Raw genomic sequence first — 18767 nt, forward strand, 5'->3', positions numbered from 1 at the left:
ATGAAGTCCAGTATGAGGCAGTGGCGGAGGCTAGTGCTGGTGGGAATGCTGGCCTGGGTTCTCCTCTTCCTCGGCCTCCTCTCTTACTTCCTGGACGCTCGTGTGACTGAGCCACTGACGTCTGTGGGCTCTTTACTCTCCCAGCACCCAGACACCCGGCGCCTTGCCTCTATACAGGCCTCCCACCAACAGCATGCCAACCTGGGTTCCCGACCTGAACTGGCTTCCACCTTAATTACAACCTACCCCGGAGATGAGCCAGAGCCGGAGCCCTCTGCCATCTCCACGACCCCAGAGCTCAGCCTGGATGTGAGCCACAGCCCCAACAGTGCTCCCTACGCCATTTATGGTAGCCAAGAGACCAGCCACCAGGACTACCTAGACCCACAGAGCCTGGCTGCCTGGTCCTCCTTTGGTACAGAAAATGTGGGTTCTCACTCGGACCCTTCAGTCCAGAGTCGTGAGAGAACTTCCCACATGGAGTACCAGAACCACATCAGCACCACACGCTACCACGGTGGGGAGGAAGAAGACGATGAGAGGGACAATGAAGAAGAAGAAGTCGGAAACAGAATGAGGACTGCAGCAGGCAAGAGGGTCGGTGGTGACTCCTCTGATTTGGAGGAATACTACTTCTCCAAGTCGGCCTCTGTGGTGCAGCGGTTGTGGCGGGGTCGGGTGTCCGCGGGCATGCTGAGTCCTCGACTGCAGCGCGCCATGAAGGACTACGTCAGTGCCAACAAACACCATGTTTCCTACACGGGGCATCGCAGGGCCGCCCAGAGTGCCAAGGAGCTGCTGTGTCAAATGAAAGCCGAGGCCAGGCTCAGGACGGTGGACGGGTCAGAGCAGCCCTTTTCCTCACTCGGTTGGGCTCGTCTTGTGCCGCCTCGTCCCCTGGAGCGACTGCACAGACGGCAGGACCAGAGCAGCTTCAAGACCTGTGCCGTGGTCACCTCGGCTGGTGCCATCCTGCGCTCAGGACTGGGAAAAGAGATCGGTGAGTGGAGAGAAAAAAGATTTTGAGTGTAGGCAACAAGGGTCCACAGAACTTCTTGTGTTAAATCACCCCATAGTTCACATGTCGGAGTGTCCCTGAGCAAGACACTGAACCCCTAGCTGCCCAGGCGCCTCACGGGGCAGCCCATTGCTCCTTAATCAAGGACGGATCAAATGCAGAGAATAATTTCCCCAAAGGGAATTAATAAAGGATTATTTCTTCTTCTTTCTAAATGAGGAAAAATGGTTTTGTAGAAAATAAAACCCACTTTTTTGTATTCGTGAAAGAAAAGATATGTAAAAAATAAAACTTGTTTTTGCATCGGTACCAAAATGTCACAACTATTAAATAAGGTAGTACCCATGATGTTGATAAAAGAAAGGATAAGGTATGACACACTGCCTATGCTTTTTTTTTATTTTTATGCTCAGACCTGATGCAATGTCATCACAGCCCACAATAAACCCTAAAAGTGCCAGACAGAAAAAACCACAGCATACTGATGCAGCATACTTTCAAGTATATGTTAAGCCTTTACTAAAATATGTGTTACTCTCACAAACGTAAATACATTTTCATCCACCTGCTTTTATGTGCATTTTCAGTGAGTGGAAATGCCAGAACAAAAAAATGGAAATGCTTGCTGAGATGGAAAAGTTAGTGAATCGATAAAAAACAAATGTGATGCAGGGCAATGGAAAAAGGCTTTGCGACTCAATCATTGCATACATGATGCACATGAAAGAGGCCACTGAAGTTTCAGCTCTACTAGAGAGATGGAAAATAGAATCAAATCAGTGAGCCGATGATGAGACTACATTTGGTTTGAGTTTGCACAAAATTTCATGTTAACTTGACTAATATCACTAAAGGAAACGCCATGTAGTCACTGAAACAATGTGTGTGTGTGTGTGTGTGTGTGTGTGTGTGTGTGTGTGTGTGTGTGTGTGTGTGTGTGTGTGTGTGTGTGTGTGTGTGTGTGTGTGTGTGTGTGTGTGTGTGTGTGTGTGACGATGAATGAAATGCTGAATTTTAAAGGTCAACCTGCACCTATAATCCTGCAAAAAAAATGTTTACATGGCATTTGCTGATTAACTTGTCAAGATAAGCATGAACAGGCTTGAGCGTGTGCCTAGTAGGGTATATGTCGTTGTGTTTGAATGTGTGTGTGCACTTGGTTTAGAGACTTTGGCAGCTATTTGGTAAGTGGGGAGAGTGTGAACTCAGTGACAGATGGCTCACAAGAAAAAAGCAGAACCCCCCTCTGGTAACCAATCAGGCTCCTTCACATAACGTACAGCTTCCTTGCATTTTCTTGTGACTACATCTGCTCAAAGCAAGAAAAAGCTTTAATATTATGAGCTTTGGGCTTTATGCCTTTTATATTTCTATATTTACATAGTACGTCTGTATACTGAGAGCGTTCTATAGACACTATAGTTGGCCTAGATAGCATCGCCCCAGAAAGAGAAGCAGGACAAACTACTATCATTGGAAATCCAATGCAGGCGAGTGATGCAAACCTACATCTGCACCTGACCCTGTGGTCACAGTAGGACTAACGTGTGGTGCTGTGTCAGCGCTGCAGTCTTTCAACACTGTTGCCTTCACTCGTTGAATGAAAAATTATTCTGTTACCAAGGAAATGTAATCATTATAAAATCAGATTTTGAGTATATCAGTTATGATATACAGACTCTAACATGCATTCAAGTACAAAAGTGTTTTTTGTTGGTCTTATTGATGAATACGGAGGTGTTTTTTGATATTTCAGATTTCTGTTTTCCTGCTGGAGGAAGAAGAACATTTGAGTGGTAGTCCTTATTTTTAGAAGCAAAGAAAAGAGAGGCAGTCTTTAGTTTTGGGCAGGAGGCCTTGGTCTTAAACTCTGCAGGGGCTTTGTAATCCCTGTTGATGTATCATCATCCCTCCATGTTGGTTGTTGTTGATGTCCAACAATGTGACCCATATGCACATGCACATAACCAAAGGAAGTGAATGTGTCTTTTCTGCACCACACCTACATCATTGTTTTCTTTATTTTGAACATGCATACCTCGATTTGAAGCCTCATGAGAGTCATCATGAGAATATAGGAAAGTCATCACATGAAGAAAAGTAATTCATGACTTGTTTGTTCTCCGAGGGCAAACACATTCATCTTTATGTCAGGGTATTGGTTCAGTGTGTCATCATCATGGTACTCAGTTCTTAAGAAAATAGATTTTGCTTGTCGGGGGACTAAATGACTTGACGAGTGAGATAAATGTTCTGGAGCTGATTAATTATGGAACAGTGTTGGAAAAGCTTGACTTTGTTGCATCAATTCTCAGGCTCAGCTTCAACAGGAAATCAAATCGCATTGATCCCTCTGTCTGCTTCTTATCACCGTGCTGTCCTTCCCGAAAGGCTGCACTGTATCAAAACCTACATTTTGCAGCTGTGAATTGTGACAAATAGCCAAAAGATGAATGTGGCAATCATCGTTTTCTGTGCCATTTGCAGGCAGACTGACATTTAGATTATTGGGTTTCTCTCGGTGGCTGCAGCACAGAGTTCATCCTGTGAGCGCTTTGTAACTGAGGCTTTGGTTTTGTTTATTTTAGTGTGATGTGTGTGTGTGTGTGTGTGTGTGTGTGTTGCGTGTTGCGTGTGTGATGTGTGACTGCCATCATGTGGTGAACAGCATAAACTGCATCCCCAGAACGAATGGGTTGGAGAACATATGAAACGCGTTATACAGCATTAAAGAGTTTTGACTATTCTTACTGGTCATTTTTGAGAACATAGTTTATGGTATTTAGTTTTATGAGTAAGAGTGAAGACGTGTATCCAAGCACGAAAATACTCATAACACCAAACATATTCCCTGCTGGGCTCTAAGGCACATCATGGGTTAACAGGTTTGTAATGTAATTGAACAAGGCCATTTAATAACCTTAGTCAGCCGTCCGTTTATAACCTAAGCTAATTTAAAGTAATCAGCAGAGAGGAGCCGAGTCGTGATTGAAAGCAGAGTAATGCATTCTAATTGTTTTGGTAAAAATAAGCACTTAATCTACTGCAACACATCCAGCAGTCTGCTTATGACATTGTCTTCCTCTCCCTGGTTTTATTTCAATTAGGAGAGGCCAGTCGGATGAAGAAAAGATAATTGTTTATTATTAACAGATGATATGTGATGATGAAGAGTCTGGAACGCTTCAGGGAGATTTGTAATTGAGGCCCGATCAGCAACACGATGAATCCCCGTGGAGTCCAGACCTGGTGGTGATGGTGCTGAGGAGGCTGATAGAATGATGAGTTGATGAAGCTGATGGATCTGCAAAGACTGGGTGGAGATGTGGAGGTGAAGGAGTGCGTAACAGCAACATGAATAAACCTGAAAGTAGAGAGACAGTCCTATTTTTAAAGAGACAGCAAGAGGCAATGTACTTGTTTCATTGTGTATATGACAGCAATTAAACAATGAGTGACCATGCATGAGAAGTGATTGGCAGATGTATGAGAAATAAATTACGGGCTTAGGCATGCAAGAGTCTGGTCTTCCGACTGAACTTACCCTATAGCTTCATTTGCCAACATGGAAGTTTGCATCCACAATTTTAGACATAAAAACACACCCAACCTTGAAGTAACTAAACTGCAGCTACCAGAGGCAGTTATTTAAAGTTGAAAGCCAACATTGTCATCAGGCATCTAACGAGCCCCAAAGAGCCACAATAGACTCAGTAAGAGCACTGCAAGAGTCATTCATCATGTGGCAAGAGGAAAATAACATGCCAGACATGATCCAACTGAGTCAACAGGGGAGCAGTGTATTCAAGTTTAATCTCACAGACAAATGCACTCTTAAGCTTTAAATGAATCAAGCTCTCGATGACGGAGTATGAATAATGGTGTTGTGATACTGTAGTTTAATCAATGTATGTCACCAACTTCACATATTTTATGGCAGTTCCTGACGATGTGGAAAGCACAACACATTCTATCAACTTGTCTGATTACAGTTAAAGAAAGCCCCGGTTTAATTTTATCCATTAATATTAACTCAACTTGTAACATGTTGTTCTGTCTGTAATGCAAAATGGTGCATTTTGCAAAATGTTGTCGCCATTGGTGTTGTTGCTGCTAAACTAATTCAAGGTGTTTTTTTTTTTTTTTGAGAAACAAATCTCATTAAAACCCCTCTAGTCTTTAAAAAAAGACATTGTAGAAAAAAAAGTGTGTTTTACTCACGAGACATTGCAGACACGAACAAAGAAAGACGATAATTGCGAAAACAAGGCGAGGGTTGAATATTGATCCTTGTGTAGGTTAAACCAATAAACAAGTGTCATGGGAAATGGTGGTAAAAACATGTTACATGTTTCACATTTGTATAGATTGATCCTGCAAGTCACTTAGAGTGCATTTTGATATTTGTGTATATTTTGTTGATTTTTCTCTTCTGCAAAGTATCAATACAAATTATTAAATTTTGTAGATGCATATTTGCAGAAATAAATAACTGAACAAATAATATATTAAACATAATAATAATACCACAACAAATGGAAATGATCATGAAATCATCAGGAAATGTCAAGCTCGTGAGCACGTTTTGAGTGTTTGCAGTAGGTCGTGTTGTGAATGCCAATCATTGGTGTAAAAGTCGACTGGCTTTAGGAGTATCGGAGCAAAATCTGGAGGATCATCCATTCCCGTGTCAGATCAACGCACGAGAAGCATCCGTGGGACTGATGGATGGATCGACAGACAGGCAGGCGTTACAAGTTTCTAATTATTACTACAGCCATCCATCAAGCGGAGGATTTCATGTTTGTGTGTGAACTGTGACGGACAAAACAAACCAAAATGTGGACATAATTAGTGGTGAAACTGTATTGTTTTCTTTGTATTAATGGTGGTTCATCAGTTTCAGAAGCCAACCACTAGAGAGCACTTTGGTTATGTCTGCAAGCCGGGCGGACATCACTACCGGTCGGATCAGGAGTTGCATCGCTGTAATGAGCGTGTTGTCACTGTGACTTCTGCCACAAACACTTTGATAAGCCGTCTACAACATTTGCATTGATCCAACTACAAAAATATTTGTATATGTGTTCGAGTGGGAAGTCATTCATATGCATACTTATTTCACTGAGCCTCAGTGTATCCTTCTTATGAAGTTATTCTTTATTCCTTAAAAGTTGCCTCCAAAGTTAAAGAATCTGCAACAAATGAGAACTCACAACGATGACTACATCAATGTGAAATATTTGTAATTTATTTTTTTAATAAATTATTTGAAATGTATGTTTAGGTATGTTTTTCTACCTCTGTTTATCCCAGTCTGCATTTATCTGAACAACTCAAAACAATAAAAATGTCAAACATATATTGCCTTATTATAAAGAGCTGTTGGAGAGAGGTTTTTGTGGGGAAAAAAAAAAAAAACTTTAGCAAAGTAGAACTCATGTATACACACCCAGCTTGTGTGTATTTACACAAACGCATATATACTGCAGGGTCAGTTCATTTCCTGCTTCAAGTGATGTAGACCGTGCTTTTTCTTTCAGATACCCATGATGCAGTCTTACGGTTCAACGCAGCGCCTACGGAGGGATACGAGCGAGACGTGGGGAACAAAACCACCATCCGCATTATCAACTCACAGGTGAGTGAGCGTCTGGCCTGGCATCACGCACAATAATGATTTGTTGATGTTTGTATAACTCAGAGGGCTGTGTCACTCAATGGAACGCATGTAAAACAAATGTTGAATATAAATGATTTATGACTTCACTTATTTCTTGACATACAGTTGACGTTGATTTATTGATTTTGTCTTTGCATTTTATGCTTCAACGGATTCAATTTATTTCAGTTCAGCCACCACTTGAGAATAGATATGATTATCAATCAATAATACTTACTTGCACCTTTTCATAATTGGAATATGTATATTTTTATTGGAGGATGGTTGAGGTTTTTAATGACACAATATTTATATATTTGTTCTTAAAGTATACAATCTTATGAACTAAAATCAAATTAAAACCATAAGTTCCGGCTCAACTCGGAGCCATATTTGTGTCAGCGTGGCACTTGAAATCTAGACTCTCCTCTCCTAACTACATGTTTTAGCACACAACACCATGAAAATGTCTCATCAATCGACCAAAAGCTGAGCTATCTCTGTGTTAAATTAATTCGGTTGAAGCAGCTCTATTCAATAATGAAGCAATAAGGTACGAGGGGCAGTACTGTATCGTCAATAATGTACCGTTCAAGGGTGTTAGGCCCGACGCTCGCGCAGGGCGTTATTTGCTCTCCTCTCCCCTCGCCCACTTAATTCACCGCTGCCATTCTCATCAAAAGTCATTCCCCCCAAAATATCAAAGTTTACACGAAACATGTTTGTTTGAAATGACAACTAACGGTCGCGCAAAATCTACTTGTTATTTTGAGTGCGCACTGATATGGAACGCTCTGGTAAATGTAAACAGGCGTACAGTACATTATGACTCAATAAAGTACACCCCATGACTCACTCCCAACCAATCAGAATGCTTGATTTCATCTACCTGTATTATAATCTTGTATTTGCAATGGATGAAATTACTGTGCCACGTGAAAGGTGTAGCATGTAGTAACACATCCAGAAATAATTCACCCAACTCTGCAGTTCTCCTCAGCTCTGGAAACTGGGTGAAACAGCCAGCCTGGCTCTGTCCATAGGGAACAAAATATGTATTCCAGCAGCTCTAAAGCTTGATATTTCAAATGCCTGGCAACATTACGATGACGACAATACTTCAGGCGTCAATACAACTGCACATAAAATCAGGACTTCTCGCTTTTACAGATTTTGGCCAATCCTAATCATCGATTCAACACAAGCTCAATCTACAAGAATGTGACTCTGGTGGCCTGGGATCCTGCACCTTACACTGTCAACTTACACAAGGTATGTGTTCTGTATCTCAGATGAGACACACAAACCATAAAACCAGTCCATTAATCTGTCTGTGGTTGTCCACTGTTTCCAGGCCAGTTGACTTTAATAATCAGGAAAGCAGTTGACTTTGGCATTTTGGCCATCGTCAACATGTTTTTTTGCAACCAGAAGTGAAACTTGGGGTGGAACTAAGTATAACTATACTCAGAATAATGTTTTAGGCAAACACATTGTGAAAGGGTTAAAGACGACAACTCCGTGGTTGTGACATGTCATTCACGAGGTAGCCCCATCCTTAAGCATACCCTGCTGTATCATCTATTTTACTCTAAATGGGACCTTGATTTACTAAATGAACATCATGCTATATTGAGGAAGATGGCACATAATTATTTTTGGAGACAGTGTTAGAAGTGACTGAAACTGCAGCTGTTATTAGAGTATGTTTAGTGAAGAAAGGTGCATAGTTGTACATCGACTAATGATTTTTGATAATTATGGAAGTCTATATTGGAAAATCCTTGTTGGGATCGGATACATCACCACTTTTGTGTAATGGTTCTACTGTGGGGCTTTTCCACAGAGCTGGAATCATACCCGTTGGGTTTGAAATGTGAGCTAAGTGGGTGAAGGTGGCATGCAAACAGGAAGCCGAGGGACAGGGGAGTAAAGGGAATCATTACAGAGTCAAAGTTTTTCATTTGTATTCAGCAAGATTTCCCCAAATTCTTTTTTTTTTTAAATAACTGGAATGTGTGTTTTTAGCTTTACCCAAAATAAGCTACATGTGGACATATTAAGGGCGCACTCGGTTGAAGGAGATGTGGGTCAAGATTCTCTGCACTAGTGGCTTTGCATGCTTTGAACTGAAGCAGAGCTTGTCAGCTGCTTACCAAACTAAAAGAAGATTACAGTAAGAAGAAGCGGAGGCATTAGGGAGTTCCTCTGCTGGACAGATCTAAAAACACACATCTAAAACCATTGTATCCATTTATAGTAATGACATTATTTGGAATCTAGAGGAGAGTCATGATTCAGTCGGCATGAGGATATCTAGGGAGGTTTCACGTAACAACACTTGGATATAGTACATTTTTTGGAGCCGGCTTCTGATGTTTAAACTTCACCACAGGCTCGGTCTGTTACTGTCAAAGTCAGGTGGCGGACAGGTGGACATAATAGACCCATCCATTTGATTTTTGAAGGAGACACAATTAGATGGACTTCTATGCGTAAACTGATAGTCCGATCTCCAATCGGTCAATTGTACAGATCATTCTTGTTATTTATAAAACTATCTGTAGTGGGGGGATTTGCAGGGTTGATAGACGGTCATGGCTCCTCTTGAACAACGGAACAGAAGCATGGGGAATGTGGACTTTTTTGATTCGGCCCTCATAACAAAGTGTGCTAGTATTTGTTTTTTTTTGTTTTTTACAGTTGCTTAATATATTTCTGGCTGCATTAAGAAAGCCGGCAAGAATTAACCGAAACTGTACCTTTTGTAAGTCCAGCTGGTAGAACAGAATTGTCATCAAGATTATTTTATATAATGTATAATATTGCTTTACTGGCCAACCCTTGTTATGGATAATATTCTCCAGACCTCTTGTTAAAGCTCAGTGTCGAACTCCCTCAGTCTTCAGACTCTCACTATTACTATTAAAGGAGCCCCGTCCTATACCTGGGCTACTGAGGTGCTTTTCCCTCTGGATTGATCTGGTTGACGCGCTCTTGCTTCGCCTCCGTTACCTTGCATTCCTTTTGCTTCAGTTCAATAATCCACGGACAGGTTATATGGTACAAGATAAGTGTATTCTCTTCCAGCAGTGGTAGGACATGAATATGGCCCTTAGATGCCAACAATTAGCCTTGTGTTGCTCGAAGCATAATAGTACCATGCAAGAGGTCAATACCCTTTGCCCTTTCTGGGGTCCAACACCCACCGTCAATCATGCTCTGATGGATTATATAGCCAATTATATAGCTATTTTGATCAACTATAGATGAGGATTTACATTTTATGGACGCTTTTAAAACCTTTGCAATACACGTTCATCCTTTCCTCCTGTATTGTAACCTATAAACTGTACACAGCTCCCTAGTTGGGGGTATTCCCAAAAGAAAGTTTGCATTATCTATTAGACTGTATCAATTTTGTAGACCCTGATAGGAGTAGAGCACTCCCTGAGCAATGAAAGCTAAACTTGTGGTGTGCCATGCCTCCAATACTGTTTTCTAGTTATCGCAATGATTTCCCCACATAGATGAGTAACTTTGCCTTATTGAGACAGGCCAAACATTTTATGGATTTTGCTCCAAATCTCTGGGGAGTGCTGAAGTGATGGCTTGATATCCCCTTCTGGGGTATTTGAGTCAGAGTATCTTGCATCTAAAAGGGGAGCTAAGTGGCTTCCCTTACCTCTATCCAGCCCAGATGTGAGCCGCTCCTTGACCATTGTTTGCATAGTATAACCATTTAAAAAGCAATGCTGTATAATTCTATATTTGGCAATGCAAGGCCTCCTCTCCTTTTTAGCGATAAACGGCTTATTCAGACTCTCTGTTTTTTCCCTGACTACCCCCCTATACTGCTGAAGCACGGATACAGGAAAGGAAGACACCAGCATTCCAACTGCATTTATTTCCCTCACAGAGATATTCAACATTTTCCACTTGGCATTTGATATTTTTTACATTCTCCTGGGTCAATCTTATACACAGATATTTCATCCCTGAAGGTAGACACTGAAATGGAAATACTCCAATGTCAGCAGGGGAGCAACTCAATTCAGATTTTTGCCAGTTTATTTTGTAGCCAGACTGGGAGGAGCACGCCCACTCCTTTGATCCATCACTGTGCATATCACATGAAACAGTGTCCTAACCAAACCGTACTGAAAAATAGAACCACTTCAATAAAGCCCATATCCTACGTTATTGTTATTCAGGCAATGATCTGTGGCCACAATCATTAAGATCCAAGACTTCTGGTTCAGGTTAATAACCTAAAAAACACAAAAAGTGATTAGCATTCTGCATGTAGCCTTTTCTCTGAATAATTTCCTCTTTTTTTAGGTCCTATTTGTATTATCTTGGAATATTAACAACGTCCTTGTCTGTTATTATTGTTTTTTTTTTCTTGCCATTTATTTTTTTTTCACAACCTAATAATAGACCCACTTGTCCTTCTAAATGAACAGTGATGAGTTTTCAGGCTTTAACCTTTAATTCCCTGCAGGAGACGAGGTCGTTATGTGCAGCCTGTCTCATTCACTAATATTTCCCAGGAGTATCGCACAATGCAATGCTGTAAGCAAGCTTTTGTTTTGAAGCCCATCTTTGAAACGGCTACTTCAAGGATGGACTACCACAAAAGGGTCAAACAGTTTGTCACTGCTCTTGTAAAAAAATAGCTAAAATACAAACCTGTGTTCAGCACATGGTTATGTAGCTGCAGCATGCTCCACATTACTAAAACAGACTTGGGGAAGCAACAGTGACACAGGTAAAAGGAAAATAAAGGATACTTGGAAAGAGAGCGATATGATTTAAAATCCATGATGTGGGTCGCTGACACCTAAACGTGTTCTTTTCATCCTATTCAGCTCGGATAAAACAACAATTTGCTGAGGTCAACTTGCACTATGGGAACATGTAATGGCCATGTTTCCCCATTTTGTGATATTTCTTTGTGAAAAACCTGCCACTTCATGACTACCACATAGATTTGATTTTTCCACCTGAACCCAGCGTCTAAACCGAGCTGTCCCTCTTGTTCTTCATCAGTGGTATGCCAGTCCGGACTACAACCTGTTTGGTCCGTACATAGAGCACCGCAAGCTCCATCCCGGCCAGCCCTTCTACATCCTTCACCCGAGCTATGTGTGGCGACTCTGGGATGTGATCCAGGGCAACACTCAGGAGAATATCCAGCCCAATCCTCCCTCGTCTGGCTTCATAGGCGAGTACACACATACATGCATTATTAATACTGTTATGCATTCAGTGTACGTCTGTTTCCTTTCTCTGTACATTAATCTTTCCATTTCATTGCCTGTTCCGGGAGCGCGCGCACACACACACACACACACACACACACACACACACACACACACACACACACACACACACACACACACACACACACACACACATTTGTATCTTCAGTGTGTATCAGCATGGAGCTCTGCTATTCAACGACTCCAAAGCAGATCCGTGCAGGAGTTCAGTAATGTGTCCACTGTAAGCTCGTCTTGGAAGCCCTCCAGCATGTCAATATCTACTTCATATCAGTCTCTTCCTCTTAAATATTCAGACACTTGAAATGCTTTCTCCCCCTCGCATCCATATATAAAATAAAACATTAAATTACTCTAGGAGCAGCGGTGTAGTGGAAGGTATACGGTTATACCCACTTTCCCCTCTGTAACCTACACGTCCACGTAGTACAACCAGCTCATCATCGACCACGACGCCACTGACCAGGAGCAAACTTTTTGTTTACCTCAAAAGCCACAGACCATTATTCTTATGGTTACTCCGTAGTATCGAGTGAGACAGAACTTTGAATGTACTTGTCAAGAATGATTCCTCATTGCTGTGGATTCCTCAAGGTTCGGTCGTCACTACGATATTTGATGCCGATTACACAACAACATAGCACAGATTATGTGTTTTATTCTGGAGCTGTATTACAGTATAGCTATACATCTCACACATATGTTATGTAATTGCTTTAGCAGCATGAGAGATAAAACGTAGGCACCTTATTTAATTTTCTTTGACATTAGTAACATTTTGGGCTCGACAGCCAAACGGCGGGCTGGGATTTGCTATTAAGCTTCATGAGGGAGGAATTCTCCATGGGTTCATTACTACAAGTTTCTGCTTTGACGTTGCCATGTTGTGACTATAAATGTATCAATTATAGCTGCTTTAAAACAGCTACTCAAAACAGTTAGTATTGCTAGAGGCTAAAAGTGGATATTTGAGAGGAAAAACACACAAAAAATGACATCCTCGTAAACATTTTTTTTTTGTTACTGACAAAATGCTATCAGCATCAGAATCTACTGGTCTTCAATCATTTAAGCAAAGCACAACCTCAAAAAAGAATAAATGGAACAGAACTAAAAACTATAACAATGATGGATGACATGAGATGATTTCAGAAGATGCACTTTGATCCGGTGGAACTGAAAGAGCCCTCAGCCAACAGTAACCAGTCCTTCTGCTCTTACAATCCAGCAGCGGAGTTTTTTTGTCGCCCTGCACTGGCTCTCAACCACAGTGTGGCTGGTTTTCAGTTTACCATACAGCAGGGCTTTAAATTGAACAAAACGCAATTAAATTCTAAGGCCTCACTGCTTGTATCTTAATAATGAAACTGAAATGTCAACCTGTTCCTCGCATAGCCTTTCGTTTCTATTCTTGTCATGTTACCTATATAGTAGAATGCACATACTGCAAATTAAACGGGTTTCTGGTTAATTCTGCTTCAGCATATGCTGTAGATTATCTTTTCTCCAGATGTTGGCAGTGGCTGACCTTTTAATAAAACACAAAGACAATCCCTCTTGCCATAGGCATTTCCCTTATTTGAGACCTTTTTTTTTTTACCATTAACATCTTCTCAAATGTTTCTATGGCGCACATGGCTGTCTTACAAAGGAGTGCAAATGGGTCAGTTTTTTTCTTCTTTCAAACACTCATTACGTTACATTTATTTGGCAGACTGTTTTGTACTTTTGATAGGTGTGCTCGGATCCCTTTTTTAAAGAGAGTCCCTTCATTTCCGTTTACTCCATCGGACCATTTTTATTTATTTTTTACAGCAATTGCTGTCAATAGTTCCCGGATGTTTGCAGCTATACTAGCCAACGCCATAGAGTTGCAGCGGAATGGACCATTTGTGATGGACTTTTAACAGGTAAGTCATTTAATAAATAGATTTTATATTGTCACCACACCTGAATAAAATGAACATGTGCATTACAGCTAGTAAGTGGATTTTCCACAACTAACTAGTAGAGTTACCGTAGCTAATGTTAACTGATAACCGATTAATCTAAAGAACCATACTGGATAAAGTTTTCAACACATAATGGTAAATATTGAATGAACAGACTATGAATTGTAAATTCAGTTTGCTTAGGGAAATGTTATCAAACGTTGTATATTCAGAGGGATAAAAGCTTTGAAATGGGATAGGGGGATTTAAATATTAATATTACAGGTGATTATTTTATTAGCTAAAGTTAACATTGGAGCATGTGATTAATAGAGTTGTGGATGTGGGGGATGGAAGGAGCATATCAACTTTGCAGTAAGAGCCATTATAATAAAGTTAATGGTATACACAATGATAAAGAGGATATATTTGTGTGATACATTACTACTGGTATGGATTTGAAGTGCATATTTGGGACTTCTAAACAAGAAGTAACATTGGGTTGAATTATTTACGGGTATAAAGGTGTGTCTGACCCTTACTCCTCTGTCTGTCTGTCTGTCTCTCTCTTTCAGCACAAGAACCACAGTATTCAATGGACAAATGGAGTCTCAACTGTCTGGGTTTTGCAAACCTTACTCTTTTACTTGCAGAAAAACACAATCACCCTTCTATCTGAAAACCTGCCACGATTTCTGTGTTTCTTTTCTTCCCTCTGAGGTTAAAAATGGATTTCAAGCAACCAGTTTTGTGAGCATTGGCTTGACATTTTCACAACTACGTGCGAGTGCGTGTCTGCACATCTCTTCTGTTGAGATGAATGTGTTTATGTAAATAGTCTCTGATGTAAATAAACTAAACTATATAAATATTCAACATCCCAATGGTGTGGCCTTTGTTTGTGGAAAAAAATGCAAATACAGGGTTTGATCATGATTACCACGGATATATGTCACTGTTGTAATCTTAAATTATTAGCAGATTAAATGTAAGAAAGTGGACAATATAGTTGTTTTTAATTTGACTTATTAATTAACGTACATCGGTACATAAGTGCAGAGCTCCATAAGAATTTTAAACAGACTGAACAGATTAAATTAATTTAATTTCACACATTTGCAATGGCTTTCCAAAAAAAATAACTTGACATAATGCTTTTCTTTGAAGTCCATTAAGCCATCGTGCTGTGAGTTAACAATCACTGTCGGTCTCCTTCTGTCTGAAAGTCATAAAGATTACATTAGTCATTAAGATTACTTCAGATACCAGGGCATTACTGAAACAAGCAATTCAATTACACATTTCTATGTATTTCTATTGTCCGCCAAGTACTTACGGGAACTTTCTGAGGTCTTTGTGAGCCCCATGACAATCAAGCATTTTAAACCTCTATTGACGGGACTCTCTTTTTAAAAGGTTGTGCACAACTTTTAGAGGGACACAAGATAAATTATATATTTTTATAGTTTGCATATAAAGAATTAACACAAATCAAGCTTTATCCACCAAAACACCATATTTTTACTTAAAGATTGGTGTAACATTTAATTTCTGTCATGTTACATTTATTTTGAATGACAAAACGCTACAATTTTATATAAAAATATGCTTTCACTTATTTTCTATAGTAATGCACCCTTTTTCAACATGAATAAATCTAATGCACAGTTGCACACAGTTTTATGAAAATGTCCTGATTATTAACTGTCAAAGTTCAAATCTTAAATGATGTCTACTGCTCTTTTTCAGTGTCACAGAAAAGTATTAGAAAATCCATTGACGTTAATGTGGTAATTCGATTAGAGCCTCACATTTTTCTCATAGTAATAAAATGAAAAATTAAGGGTTACTATGGTGCTTAGTTTCTGTATCACGTTCAAGCATTCACATGCAACAGTTTTTGTATTTCATTTCACTGATGTTACTTCCTGTTTGTCTATTGATGGAGCCTCTAATCCACATGTAAACATGTGTCACCACAAAGCTGTGTGCTCTGGTGCAGTACGTTTTACCATCAGCCATCACATAGTGTCTTCTTGGCACACCATTACTCTTACTGGTCATACTGCATCTCAAACTGGCCTCTCACCTTCTAGCATGGGAAATGAAAACCACGTGAAAAATGAGCCATGCGGCCTCCCATAGAACCTTTGGTGTGCTCTTCTTCCTTTTAACATGTTGCAACAGTAATCGCCATCGATTTCTCACAGGCCAAGGCTCCACAACGGAAACCTCCAAAGGCTTCCACTCTGTCATCCCTTTTCACTTGACCAGTGACTCATAGAGAGGGTAGCACTCTTTAATTTAATTAAAGTTTTGAATTGAATTAAAGTCTCTCCTCATTCTGAACAATTTAGAATTTAATGTACAAAGAACATGCAACAAAATCATTCAGTAACACAAAGCACATATATCAAAAGAGGGAACACCAACACAGACATACAAATTAATTCATAATATAAACGCCTACCTGCGGATCAAAATGATATCATTTTAATTATATACTGCTTCAAAGTTGTGTGAGAATGAGGCGGAAAGACGGCAGTAACCTGATCAAAACATCAATCTACTAAAGACGCTCATTGAAGAAGCACAACTCTATAACTGGCTAGCATTGCATTTACAGCCGTGCAATGACTTCCAGTGTAATTAGGAGGAAATGTGCTCGGTGGATGATCACATTGACAGGTGATAATAAACATGTACATCCTTTAAACATTTTAATAGCAACTATTACAATTCTAATTGATCAAACAAGGAATATTGAAAGGGCATATAGACATACAATAAGGACTAAGTACTCTATGACCAAAAGTAGATGTCCTCATGTTATTGTGTACTTTTGGTCATTTGTTCAACGCTCCTCAGTAGAATTAAAGGAAATCCCAATTTTATACAATAGTGTGCAGTTTAGGGAATATCCTTTGCCAGTTTCAACATTACATTCCTCTGTTTACAAAGCAAGACCCATAAAGAAATGGGTTCCAGAGTTTGGTGCTGACTTAATTAAACCCTTCAAACACTTTTTCGGCTGAATTGGTAGTAGACTGTGAGCCAGGCCTAATCACAAAACATCAAAGCACATCCCCACATTGTTGCTGAAGTAATGCAAAATCGTGATGAAAGCTGTACTGTAAAAGTAGGGTGTAATAGGACTGTAATGTTCATACATAGGGCTGTAATGTTCACATGTCCACATACTTTTGGTCATCTAGTTGTTTTGACATTAACATAAACACACACATGAAGTACATTTACTTTCTTAATGCATTATACTTTAGTTTATATTCCACGTATCCGCATTGAACGTTATCAGCTGATTAAAGGGGCGCTATCGGCAGTTATCAGCCTCATATATATGGGTCAGAAGGGGCCTGATTCACCTACTAGTAGGTTCAGAAGGCCTTTCAAATCTATGGTTGATTACCGGTACAAAGACGACCTAGTCGACAAAGGCTGCGTGGTGTTTGGGGTGGATGGATGGGTCAATGTATGTACTTCTTTTAACCCAAACCTTAATCTTTTCATAAACCCAAACAAGTAGTTATGTCGGTTGACCCGTCTGGACCTTCAGAATGGTAGATAACCACTGATGACAGCCATTCAATTGGCTGGTAACATTTTTAATGGGTGTTCCACGGCAGTTCACGTCCTAAGCGCGGTTGTCAAACTGAGACATTGCTGCTTCATCATGACTGTTTCCTGTCCGGTCATGTTGAGAATGTTTAGGCTCTGGTAGTGACCTTGGGTGCGGGGCTTGTGTGCTTGGTGGCCGAGGTGCTGCCGCACTGGTGTGTGTCAGTGGAGACCTGGTTGGTGCAGGCCACTGTGTTACTGTAGACTCTGCGGTTCAGATGGATCACCGTGGTCTTGGAGGGCATGGAGGTGTTGCCGTTCTCTGCTGACCAGTGATCGCAGTGAAACAAAATCAAGAAACACCTGTAGAACTGAGAAAGAGATGGAAAGACACAGTGTAAATACAAGATAGCAGCTCAAACGGAGAGTTCTTGGAATCGTCAGATGGGTTGACCTTGGTTTCATGCTCTTAGAGAGACTCAAGATACAAGTCTTCTCAGAGTTAGATTAGGATTAGAAGTCATGCCCTTGCACTTCCATGTCATGAGTTAAAAATGGTCTCTTAAAGTCTTGTGGCTCTGGTTGAGTATGTGGTCTGGTTATTTTGACCTTTTATTTAACACTAAGGTCTTAAAGCTGCGGTCGGAAATATAAGCGCTGGAGTGATGGAGTCATGTCTTTTTCTTTCTCTTCTGTCATCATTGTTTCAGAATAAATACATTTGTACAACTCTAAGCAGATGATGGTCGACACTTACTGCTTGCATATTTATTGTACACATTAAAGACAAATGTGAGACCAGTAACAAAAAAATATGAAAAAAACTTCCTTTCAGTATGCAATGGCCATTACTATAGCACTATTTAAGTGAAATTGTGAAAAGCAGTGTAACATCAATATTAATGGTCCAGTTATATAAAAGTGAAACATACTTGAAAAAATGTCGTGTTTTCCTTGGTTTTGTAGGACTGCATTGTAAAGGTAATGAGATGTATTATAAACTGGTCTAGCACGCACTGTACTGTCTCTGATGATAATTCATTTACAATTGATCAGTATGTGGTATAATTGTGAGAACATTTGGTCTGGATTGGACAATTTAGAGGGTCAAATTTCTGGATCTTATTAAGAAAAGAATACAGAACCAACTGGCTTACAAACATGCTCTAGCAATACACAGGACATGCTCATGCATTCATGCAAGGATTTTGCTTGGTTTCTTGTGGTGATTTTCATCATGCTGGAGAGCAACAATGGATAAGGAGGAGAGTTGCGAGCAGAATAACAATCCTCAG

General features: G+C 40.1%; 2 protein-coding genes across 2 annotated transcripts in view; one reads left to right on the forward strand and one right to left on the reverse strand.

The window, feature by feature from the left end:
• st6gal2a (ST6 beta-galactosamide alpha-2,6-sialyltranferase 2a) overlaps positions 1 to 18767 on the forward strand; it is a gene marked incomplete at both ends in the record, with an annotated part of 19635 nt that continues 868 nt past the window's right edge. Inside the window, 4 exons of the mRNA XM_079230643.1 lie at positions 1 to 1000; positions 6562 to 6659; positions 7851 to 7952; positions 11733 to 11907. Of these exons, the coding sequence (XP_079086769.1) occupies positions 1 to 1000; positions 6562 to 6659; positions 7851 to 7952; positions 11733 to 11907 (1375 nt within the window). The remainder of the gene's footprint in view (positions 1001 to 6561; positions 6660 to 7850; positions 7953 to 11732; positions 11908 to 18767) is intronic.
• The window catches only part of tmtops2b (teleost multiple tissue opsin 2b), a gene marked incomplete at both ends in the record, with an annotated part of 20849 nt that continues 19703 nt past the window's right edge, over positions 17622 to 18767 (reverse strand). The window contains one exon of the mRNA XM_079230644.1: positions 17622 to 17843. Coding sequence (XP_079086770.1) covers positions 17622 to 17843 — 222 coding nt within the window. The remainder of the gene's footprint in view (positions 17844 to 18767) is intronic.

This window comes from Taurulus bubalis (genome assembly GCF_910589615.1).
Source record: "Taurulus bubalis genome assembly, chromosome: 15".
Taxonomy (NCBI): Eukaryota; Metazoa; Chordata; class Actinopteri; order Perciformes; family Cottidae; genus Taurulus; species Taurulus bubalis.